We start from the raw sequence: 12,131 nt of genomic DNA, 5'->3' as shown, positions 1-12,131 counted from the left end.
AACCCTTTTATCATTGAATATTGTTAAAAATCATGATGATCCTTCAGATGAATCAGGGATGTAACCACCATAGACATTTAAGATTAATAATTAAAAAAAAAACAATATTCAGATAAGTGAATAATCAATGTATTTTTACACAACTTTTACATTTGGTCCTCATAATCCTCAATATTTGCTTACTTTTTGAATTTCAAAGTATCTCAAGAATTTTACATCAGCTTCTGCTTTCAATAAATTAACTGTTTATGATAGAGTCATTATGAATATTCCACAAATAAATCTCCATTGTGACTGTGTCGATCAATATAGCCCACTTTTCATACCAATAAAAGTTTTTTGTTAGTCCAGGGCTAAATTTCAGAAAATGTAAAAGGTTTGATTTCTAGCGTTTTTGACCATCCAAAAACGCTTTACTATAGTTACTACAGTAAAACCATTATAAATTAATATGGGATCTCCTTCAAACAATGTGCCATTGTATTATTTTAATGTCAATGATAGCTAATGCCAAGTTACCACAGATTTATTGTATAAAATTAGTATTATCGTAGTTTGGCGGAAACTGTTACCATGGTAACAATATTGTTCTTTTTTATTTATTTATTTATTTGTACATCTTTTTGTAAATACACTATTAGTTTTAGTATTCTTGAAATTAATTATATTTACATGTGATGTGAGCGGTAGTATGCTGTATTGTGGTTCTGCTGCTGTCTCTTTAAGACGCTCTGGTTAATTCGGTGTAACTAGATGCGTTAGTTGAAACCTGTTTTTCTGCTGCTGCTGATGCTGCTCTGGATGTTGCAGTGTGACCGTGGAGAAAAAACAGCAACAGACATTCAGAAGCTTTTACACCCAGATAACCAGCCTACATCAGCATACATCAGTTTTGCCATCTGAAGATGCGTTATAATTAGCCTGGAGAGAAATCATCAGCATCGTCTGTTGTGATCTGACAAAGACAGACGTACTGGTTGGATTTGGGTTTTAATTACTGGAGGGACACACTGAACATCGTCGAAACGGAAAAGTAAACACAATGTCGTCGGAAAAACACGGTAAACTGTCTATTTGTATTTGGTCACATCGCAGCTAGGCTAATTAAATAAATTCATGCAGCTGGACGACTGATTTAAATCAAAGGTATTTAATATAAAATGAGTGCGAGACGGCCATTCATGAATATTATGTTGTTAATAATTTTTCTTTTTCATTGTTCATCCCTATTTCATATATGTAGTCGTATATTCAGACTGTGTGTCAAATCCCAATGAGCTGCCTACATAGGCGTCAAAAGCGCGTAATGTCTGTTGTCGCGTGCTGCAGTTTTGTCCATTATAATAATGTGCTTAGCGTTTTTGAGCATCAAATGTCGAATCAATCCAGACTTAAAACTAATGGATGATCCTCCTGTCTGTGTATAGGCAGCTCGATATTTGAAACACAGCCGTTATGTCCCCTATTCGTTGCTGTATAATGCCGTGTTGAACATATAGGCTGTGTGGAGTTTAATCAAATGAGAGAATATAGGCACATAGCTGTAAGTGTGCTTTGAAGGGTGTTGTATGAGGCTGTAGGGCCCTATTTCAGTCAGCAGGTCCCTTGGGTCTGTGATTCACCGCGCTGTGCGATGGAGGGCCCTTATAATAAATTCACTTGAAACTGTAACGTGATTTTGTAAAATTACGCAGATATTGTTTAGATATAAAAGCCTTTTGGATTATCAATAATCTTTCTTACGCTAAAAAAATCTTATTTCAGGGATTTGAATCAATGTCTTGTCTGAGAAAAGCTGCACATCCCTCTCACCTCTTTGGCAGCCCATTTAGACAAAGAATGAATGTATCACGATACATATTAATTATTTTATAGTCTATGCTTAATATGCAGGATGTTGGACAGTAAGGAGGACACAGACAATGTTATTTAAATATGCTCAGAAAATGATGCATTAAATATGTATCCTTGTGCATTTTTTTTTCCTCTTCCAACTAATTAAATATGAATTGCAGTGCCTTAAATCCCCTTATACCATATTGAACTATATATGCTGCTGACATTGTGAGGGATTACATAATGATTTAGTCGCTTACACATATAAACACACACACTGAGCTAAACTCTTTTGGGTGACACAAGCTGGCGTAAATCTCATTAAATCTTTACTGTTCCAGGTTGAATCTGAGTTAAGGAATAGTTTATTGGAATTTCTAAATATAAATAATAATAGCATGCATCAGTTGACAGCAGAAAGTAAAAATCTTATTCATTTTCTCTATGAGAAATTGATTTTCAGTGATAATGTATAAACCAGATAGACTTACTGTGAGCTCAGAGGTTGTTAATCGATGGTATATGCTTTTTTTTTTTTTAACTAATCAGTTTGCATTAATTCAACATATTTTTTAAAAAAAAATCATGATAAACAGCGGAATTCCTGGTGAAAAACTACATTAACCATGATTCTGCATAAGAACGTTCACCAGTCAGAGTCCCGGTGAACAAATCGCACCAAACATGCTCGCTATGCTCTAAAAAATACTTAAATATTTGTATTTATATGTATATTTTGCAATAAACTTAAATATATTGTTTCTATAGATATAATCAACAACTTTAAATTAGTAATTTTCTATTTCATCAGTTTTAATTTGAATATGTAATTCGCAAGGCTTCATGGGATTGTAGTTTTTTCCCTCATTAAAGCCTTTAAGTGCAGTCTTGTACCTTTTCACATGTAGAATGCAATCTTACTCTTATAAATAATTGTCTGACAGTCTATATTCGTGTTGTATGACTGTCAATCTGTTGTGGCTCAGGATTGGAGGAGGCAGCGGGGAGGCAGGCCATGTCTCAGCCGATGATGCAGATGGCTCCACCTCCCTACCTCCCCAACCAGGACCCCAACATGCCCCCACATCCCCCTCCACCTGGCTGTGGCCAACAGCCGAACTACCCCCCTCCCCCTCCTCCTCCTGGATCAGAGGGGTACATGCAGGAAACCCAGTTCCACTGTGGCACCCTCGGGCCCCAGGGAGCTCCAAACGGATACCCGGTGCAGACACACGGACCAGTAGGCACCGTCCCTCATCCTCCAGTGGGCTATATACATCCAGGATACCCCCTACAACTGCAGCCCTGCACGGCCTACGTGCCCGTCTATCCCATAGGCACAGGGGTGAGTGAGGATTCATCTTATTATGTATTTAGAGTCGGCATGAAATGAAAATTGTAATCTAAATGCATGCATTGTAATTGATTCATTGATGCAATATTACTTTTTTTTTTTTTTTTTCTTTTTTTTTTAAGATTTTTGACATCATAATCATAATGTTTAATAAAACTGTCATAACTACAATAGTAAAGTTGCAGTGGCTGGTTAAATTTAAACCCTGCATGACCTACAAACTGTCTGTGAGATCAGATCTTTTTATGAATCAGAAAATATAGAAATTATGCACCTCGATTACGCACCAGTTTCTGTAAGCTGAATTGACCTTTCCTGTCTGTTTCCTTTACTCAGGCACAGCCTTACATGCCTAATGGTGCACCTCATCCAGGTGTTGCTCCCGGCCAGATGGCCATGCATATGCCAAATGGCATCGCTCTGATGGAGTCTCGTCGTCCTCCTCACGACTACCTGCCCATCGCTGTCCTCACCACTGTCTGCTGTTTCTGGCCCACAGGAATAATTGCCATCATCAAAGCTGTGCAGGTAAATGAGCCCAGACAGAGCTCTGATGACAGTACGGCTGAGATATGATGAATCTATCATGAGATATGAATCAGGATATCATTTCAGTTTTGAAGCGTTGGCTGTTCACACAAGTGCGATACAACTAACAGGGGTGTGTTTCCCATACAATGGCGTAACTCACTGCTTAACTACCATAATAAGATGCATTGTTGGAGAAATTAACTAGCTAGTCACAACTGTTTCAACACCTTCATTTGAACCGTGCTGGTCCAATAGGTAACACTTTATTACACCTTAGTTAGACATTCTATTAACTATAAGTAACTTTGCTACTACATGTCAACTACTGGTCATTATAGTATTAATAGACTGTCTGCTTAATATCTGCTAACACTTTATTTTGATGGTCCCCCAACAGACATTCGACTATAAGTAACTTTGCAAGTACATGTCAACTTATGCTACTAACCCAAACCCTAAACCCAAAACCAGTCTACTAATACTCTAATACTAATACTCTAATGAGAAATACACTGTGTCTACACTCGAGCGACATGACATGACACGACAAAAGACAATAGAACACATTATAATTAGTGATGCTGTCTACACTGAATGCAGCGAGATGCAACACAACACATTCCCGACAGTAAACTGATGCCCCGTTCTATTTCTGACTTACTTCAATCGCTCCTGCTACATCTGACACAAAGAACAAATGGATTTGCAACAGTCACATTGTTTTGCGTCCAGTGTAGACATCCTGAAGCTGTTGCGGTGCAACGTGACAACTGTCGTGCCTGGTGTAGACACAATGTTAGTTGACATGAAGTTGCGTATTATTGAGAGTTAGTTGACATGTAGTTGCAAAGTTACTTATAGTTGGTAAAATGTCTAATGTGGACTATCAAAATGAAGTGTAACCATCCAATAAGACAGGGCTGTCGTTTAAGGCCCACTGAAGTGCCTTGGAACGCACAGCATTATTCAATGTTTTGACGTAATTTCCACTGAAACAGGAAGACAGGGTGGGACATATCGAACAGCTCCTATCCTTTTTTAAAATAGCCAATAGAGTTTTGTTTATATCACAGCCATTGAGCTCGGTAAAGCCTCAGTTTCTTTCTAATCTCTAACCGTTTCTCCTCCTAATCTCCTCCATATTGCTTTAAAATATAGCATTCTGTGCAGAATTCAAATGGGTCTGATACGTTTTGTGGTCTGCGCTGACTCGCGTATATCATCCACACTGTGCTATCGTGTCTCTGGACCGGAGCAGACTGTGTGTGCGCTGCGGTGGTTCGCGTGACACTAATTTGAAACCAGACTTCATTCGCCTCAATGGAAAGCATATTTACACTTTCTGAATCGTTCCCTATCCCCTATATACACACTATGTGCCATTCACCATGTAGAAAATAGCCGATGTGTGAACAAGTGACCGATTTTAGCCGCAGCTTCAGCGTCTGTTTATAATGTAGGGGGCGGGACGCTTTAGATTCTGGAGAGCATTTGATTGGACAAAAAATCTGATGAGAAGCTAAAGTGTAGCGTGATGTCATCAAAATCATTTATCCATATTGGCGGAAGTGAGAGACTGTAAGTTTTGAACGCTTATATCTTCTAAATATGAATTTTGTCATTGTTTTGGAGCTTATCTAGCTTATAGATAAGAGTAAGGCTAACATATTCATACTAAAAGCCAAAAAACTTCAATTTTGATTTCATGGCAACTTTAATTAACTCACATGCAGGTAGTGGAGTAATAACTTCTGATAATTAATCTATTCAAGATTGCAATTAATGTCAAAATTATTATAGTTCATTTACACGAATAACAGGAAGCCGTTCATTGTTTAAAATCTCGTTAACATGTAGTATGTAATTGACGTACACTTTACTCTTGTATATATGCGGTTCACTCAGTTAGCAGCCTTTTTCTCAACATAATTTTTTCCAAAATGCTGCTGTAACAAACATGGCATCTGAGGACTACTTCACTATTTTTGATCCCCAACATTTTGCTTTATCTGATGTTTGATTCATTGCGGGTTCCCCTTGTACATTGAACTCTGGTTTCGGAAAACACCAAATCGTTGAGCTTGGTTAACAATGCTTTTGGGTAAAACGCACCCCAGATGTTCATGAAAGCATAAGGTTAATGGTTGCATTCCAATATGACATTTTATTATTATCTATGTTTACAAACAATTTACACAGAATTTCATTCAATATGTTTTTTTTTTGCATCAAACTATTTAAATTAATTTCAGACTTGGTATGAACAGTTCTCTTGTATCTATTTTATGTAGATATCTACTCAATTTGATTTTTTTTCCCATATTTGTTTAGGTGCGTACTGCTGTTGCTCGGGGCGACATGGTTACAGCAGAGATTGCTTCACGCGAGGCACGTAACTTCTCCTTCATCAGTCTGGCAGTGGGAATCGCCTCCATCGTGTTGTGCACCATACTTACCGTTGTGGTCATCATCGCCTCTCAGCACCATGATGACGACTGGGAGCCCTAGAGACCACAGCTCAGGGACGAACCTCCTCAACCTGCCCTACAGACCCCTGGCCACCATTCCAGTCGGTATTCTGCTTTTTCTTTCACACAGCACAGTTCTGACTTCTCAAGCCACCTCATCCTAATCTGCAGTCAAAAATACGATATTACAGCCATTTGCCCTTGTATTAGTTACAAGATAGAACAGCGGGAACTATGGGGAACACAAACGTCTACCATGTTGTAAGTGTGCTCACACTCACATTAACCTACCTGAACAATTCTTGCTTCTACTGAACAAAAGCCTGTGTTAGATCAGTAGTTTTAATATATAGTGTACTAAAGACTTGAGTCAGGTCAGATGTGTTATTGTTTGCTCCGAAAATTTGCCAAAAATATTACTTTTTAAAAGAAACACACAAGTATTACAGGAACATAATTTTGGTATTATTAATTGTGTTTATTGACATTCACAAACATTCCGTCTATTATTTTGTGCCATTTATCTGTTTAAAAAGGAAAATAATATATTACTTTGTAGGCTGAATTGACAAATTTAGTCACTGAAAATGTGGATAAATTGTGTTTTCTATACACTAAGTATTGAAATTCAAAAAGACTAATTGATTATTGGAAATAAGCTCCAATATAATAGAACTGGAATTTCAGATTTCATCATTTACCCAAAGGAACTTCTATGGTGTAGTTCAGAAGAGTGTATATCAGTATTGTTCACTCAGTGGTTTCTTTTCTTAAACCAAAGGCCAGAAATATACTCTACGCTGTACACAAACACAGATGCTAATGCTTGGCTAACACATGGCAGCATGCAGTTCTCTTGTACATATTTAAAGCTTGTGATGCACTGAAACACCAAAACTGAAATTAAAGTTTTCATTTAGCTGAAAAAGAAACTGCAAATAAAGTTTGAGCAATTGCTACTCATTTTTACATTTTGCTACTCTTAGCATCATTTTTGGTCATGGTGAAGTGTGTCCACACTAGAATTTCAACATCGTGTGCACGCAATAGACTCTTACACAGTCAAAACTTGTAATCTGAAAAGCTTTCAGTGTTTCAGTCAATGATTTCAGCCCTCCAAAACTATTTTGGCCGTAACCAAAAATTATGTTTATTGCTGTTTAGGCCAAATTTTTTGGGTTGTTGAAATTTGCATCGCTATTTAAAGCTGCAATGTTACATTTTTGCACTACTTGTGGCACAAAATGGAAATGCAATCTGTTCATTTAAGAAGCCTTAAATAGTAACATTGGCTTAACCAATGGTTTGAGGTTTTTATTGCAGCTAGTGGCACAGAATTGACATACTGAAACTTTGACAATATTTTTTTACCCTTGAATAGTCATGCTATTAAACTGTATGTGGTATTATTGTGGAAGCCAGCTATAAAAATAACAGTTTAACTGACTTTAATAAATTGGCTCAGCAGGATTTTCTTCAGACCCCAGAATAAGAATTTATGCTAATGTATAACTCCTTGTGTGCAATATGTATCATTTTGAATGGCTGACAAATTCTGTGAAAATAGCTAAAAGCATTTGCGTTCATGTACTTGCGTAGAGTACGTCTCGGGCCCAAGTGTTCCCAAGTGTCTTGTTGCAAACCGGTCTCAAATAGATCCAGTTCAGAGATGTTGAAAGAATGTATTATAGGGTGAAATTATTGCTTCATTACTGACTTTTGTAAATTGGCGCTTCATTAAGGGATGACATGACATTTTTGTGTTGTGATCTAGTGTATTATTTATTGTTTAAACACTAAATTATTAATTTGTGTATTAAACTGATAATTATGTATTTATTGAAATATGTAATCATAGGTCTAACTGTTGTGCTGAAATATTTAGTTATCTTTCCTAGATAACAGTCAGTCATCACAGATGATTGCTCAGCTGGCATATTTTGATGAAGCATGTGGTAATATGCACTTTTATGCTCAGTAAGCAAGTAGCTAGTTTGTCTCACTTCTATGTAGATGAAAGTGTAACTTGCTTCAATTCTGACCTCATTGAAACTCCTCACATGCTGCTGTCAGTTAGCTGTAGTTTGTTAGATAAACACATTTAGCACAATGGTTTGGTTGAACAAAAAGTATCAAACAATCCTAGAGTGTTCCTACATATATTATACTGAAACATGGATGCAATGTTTTAGATTTGTAAGACTCTAATATGTGAATTTATCTCTTACTGCTTTCAAAATGCATCCATTCATGCCATTCACTGACTGTATGATCTGTCAAACTCTTTATTTTCAAACAAGAAAAAACTCAAAAATGAAAATCCCATCATCATTTACAGCAACAACTCTCATGTTGCTCCAAAAACCTGTATGACTTTCTTCCATGGAGGATAAAAGGAAAATCTAGCTAAATGTTGATTCTTCTCTTTCCATAATGAAAGCGAATGGGGCTATCGAGCTCCAGAACTGAGAAATAACTCAAATAACCCATATACTAAAATTTGGGAATAATGGATTTTATTATTTTATTTTATTTATTTTTTATTTTTATTTATTTTTTGGAGCTTGATAGCCCCAGTCACCATTTGCTGTAATAGAGTGGTGCAAGGACGATAGTCCAAAACCCGGAGATGGTTTTTAGCACTTCTGGTTCCATCATCCTAAAGTCAATGGGTTTTTGAATAGGGTTTTGGTTAAATGCTTGAAATAAGGTCTGTGGTAAACACAAGCTCAAGATATTTTCACGTTTTATTCGACGATATAAAATACATCAGTATTACCCTCTTGTGATTTTTTTTAAAGCTTTTACTTGTCTTGTAAAAGGTGGTTGCCAAAAAGTGGCTTAATTGGAACTACAGAGGTTGTCGGGGACATTAAACTTCATCAGCCGAACAGGTAAACTCATCTACTCACTAGTCCACTTTCATAGCCTCGTTGTGTTCATATTCTCGCTCTTGAAAACTATTAGAACTTGAACTTTAAGGGTAAATATTTTTAAACAAAGACTGAAAGAGTTGTTGGAAGCTTGGCGACGGTGACGTTGAAGTCATGCGACCGTGGTGTAGTTAGTTTATAGCCTACGTTTGGCTTTTGACTTCTGCAGATTGTATTTACGCTTCAAAATTCATAAAAGTTGTGTTAATTTGTGAAGATCATCCTGATGAACAAAATGTGTAAGAATCTCAAGTTTTTGTTAGTCACAGACCTTACTTCCTGCAATATTCCAAAAGCCAATGGAAAAATCCTATAGGGTTTTTGTTGAGGGAACCAGGATGATGCTAACGTCCGGGTTGGTGGTCTACAAAAATACGTCATCTCTGCATCACTCTATGGTATGGAAAAGCGCAGCCCCCATTTACTGTAACTGTGTGGAAAACTGCAGCCTGGATCTGCTAAATTTCTCCTATTGTATTATAAAAGTTTTTAACAGCATGAAAGCAAAAATCTTGACAGAATTTTCATTTTTTTGGGTTGATTCAGTGGATGATCTTTTAATTTGTGTATAAAGCTTTACGATTTCTACATTTGCAGGCTTGACAGTCTTGGCGAGATATATGCTTATTGTATCAGTGAAATACAAGAAAGAGAACAGCCAATTTTGATAAATGAATGTGTCCCATGATAAATTAGGCAAGACGGGAGAAAATCATCTTTTGCATCCATTTAAGCACTTTCTGTCCTCTTCTACCACTCAAAGTATTTCTTTTTTTTTTTTTTTTTTTTTTTGGCTTGTGTAATTTGAACTGCGTCATATCGTTCTTTTCCTGCTCTCTTTAATCGATTTCTAATATCTTTCTGATCTATTTTTGAACAAATGCCTTGCAGCACATTGCAAGTGTTTTGCTGAACTGTTTGTTGAATGACTTCTGATGTATCGTTTATACCTGTTAGAGGTGTGATTGCACATGGTCATGTTTATATGGGCTATGTCTAAGAATATGGCCCTCATTTTCTATCTAAGAGAGCATAGTTTCAATAGAAATCCTCTCTGTTAATAAGACAAGCTTGTCCGATACATTTTATTTTGGTGTTTTAAAGTTGTGCAAACACTGTACAGTTGATGTGAAACTAGCTCCTGTTTATAATTAGACCAGCAATATGCTTTTTCACACAGTTGTGATGTAAAGCTAATGCTTTATTGTTATAAACATGGCCACCGAAATCTGACTGCCTATAGTTACTGCACACGGTTTCTCTAAGCTTGTAAATGTGGCAGACAGTTTATTCAAAATAGCCGCAAGCTCCCTTGTATTTGTGTGCTTCTAGAGGTTTATTCTTCTGTGAATCTCATGAAACCTGTTAAAAACATGTCCTGGTCATATTTCTCCTCAAATCAATAGAATAAAATATGAAATTATAATTTTCATAAATAAAATGAAGCTTGTTATAATTTTTTGCATTACTTTGACGCCAATTAAACATTTCCCCCATCACCGAGATGCAAATCTAATGAAAATAATGGGAATTACTCAGAATTTTGGCCAAAAATTTGCTTTATTGTCATTGAAAATAATGTTGCAAAAAATATTCTTTAAAACATGCTTCATTTTCTTTATGCAAAAAAAAACATTTCTTTTTCTTCTTCTTTGATTATGGGTGTGAATTGTGACCCAGACATGTTTTTATTTTATTTTTATTTATTTTTTTGTGAGATTTGCCCTTTAATGAGTCCAATCATTGATTTGCAGTGTATGAATCCAGTGATTTGAATTAAAGAGGAATACCTGGTTGTGCAAGAATCGATTGTGTAGCGTTTTCTCTCCCTCTCTCTCTCATGTTTGGCCTTTCTCTTTGTCTCAGAGGTGCTATTTATAGTTGCCCTGTTTTTCCTCTCTATCTCTGAATCTTTTTCCCTTGTGTCACTGGAGCTGCAGTATAACTCCACATCAAATAACTGTTAAACTGATAGGAGGGTGCCAGTGCCTCATAAAATCCTCTCATTTACATATTGTATCCATTATGTGGTGTACAATAATGGCCCAGGGGCTGCAGCTCTTCTCAATCTGTGGGGGCATCTGTCATTCTGTGGATCAAATTCAATATGATGCTCGGCCATTACAGTGAGGGAGTGAAGATTGCTATCAGAAAGCATCAGCATGACTGTGCCTGGCTGCACAGGATAGAAAATATAATAGAATAATATAATAGAAATTAAAGGGCAAGAGAGGGATCAGATCAAAGTGCTAAATGAAAACATATCCAACTCATATTTCACCTCATTCAGTATTTGTATGCAGCACTGCCCAATATGGCAGTCGTCCTCGTCTTATACTGACACCTGGTGGTGTGGATGAATAATGTAAAATCAAATGTTTCAATGCCAAATGTACTTTTTGCAGTCAGCCATGATTTATTTATTCAGGATTCATTTATTCCATTAGTGAAAGTGTCCAATAGCAAAAAGGGAGTAGTATTCAGTTGGTCATGTGATCTCAAAATGGCGGCCACCATAAGGTGACCCACTCCAAGTAAAATCAAAACAAAAAAAAATAGCTTTTATTAGGCTACTGATATGTTTTTAACAATATTTTTTAAAATAACTATTAATCTTTAAGAGGGAAAAACATTTTTGTTGAGGAAATAATTACTAAGTTCATCTTTTAGAGTTTTTCTGTGTGTGTGTGTGTGTTATGTTGTGTGTGTGTGTGTATTATGACCAAAATTATGTTTTTCTTTTGAAAATTAAAATTAAATTTTAATTTTGAGTTTTTACCATTATTCTCAAAGGTGATTCTCATTAGATATTCAAATGGATACAGACACTAATTCATTTGTCCAAAAAATATTTTTATTATTATTAATGGTTCAATGTTGTTATTGTTAACTTAAAAAGTTAAAAATCATTTTTGTTAACTTAAAGCTGAAATAATATAAAATATTAGATTTTGAAACAACAATTAGATATTAAATATTAAAACTTAAACGACAATTAGAAATGTTACA

The 12,131-nt window shown here is 36.0% G+C and overlaps 1 protein-coding gene across 1 annotated transcript; it reads left to right on the top strand.

Moving 5' to 3' along the window:
• The first annotated feature begins 719 nt into the window (after positions 1-719).
• Positions 720-10,927, top strand: prrt1 (proline-rich transmembrane protein 1). Its single transcript, XM_051871729.1, has 4 exons — positions 720-1,061; positions 2,823-3,181; positions 3,527-3,718; positions 6,053-10,927. The coding sequence occupies exons 1-4, from the start codon at positions 1,043-1,045 to the stop codon at positions 6,227-6,229; spliced, it is 747 nt and encodes a 248-aa protein (XP_051727689.1). The 5' UTR covers positions 720-1,042; the 3' UTR covers positions 6,230-10,927.
• Positions 10,928-12,131: the final 1,204 nt, after the last annotated feature.

The sequence above is a fragment of the Ctenopharyngodon idella genome, chromosome 19 (assembly GCF_019924925.1).
Source record: "Ctenopharyngodon idella isolate HZGC_01 chromosome 19, HZGC01, whole genome shotgun sequence".
Classification (NCBI taxonomy): domain Eukaryota; kingdom Metazoa; phylum Chordata; class Actinopteri; order Cypriniformes; family Xenocyprididae; genus Ctenopharyngodon; species Ctenopharyngodon idella.
The sequence above is the reverse complement of the archived record's forward strand: the minus strand, read 5'-3'. Positions and strand labels throughout refer to the sequence as shown.

What these genes read in the sequence shown, in the direction of transcription:
- prrt1 (XM_051871729.1), top strand. An exon ending in TCTATCCCATAGGCACAGGG is followed by an intron (nt 3,182 to 3,526) that starts GTGAGTGAGGAT and finishes TCCTTTACTCAG; the next exon opens with GCACAGCCTTACATGCCTAA. An exon ending in CCATCATCAAAGCTGTGCAG is followed by an intron (nt 3,719 to 6,052) that starts GTAAATGAGCCC and finishes ATATTTGTTTAG; the next exon opens with GTGCGTACTGCTGTTGCTCG.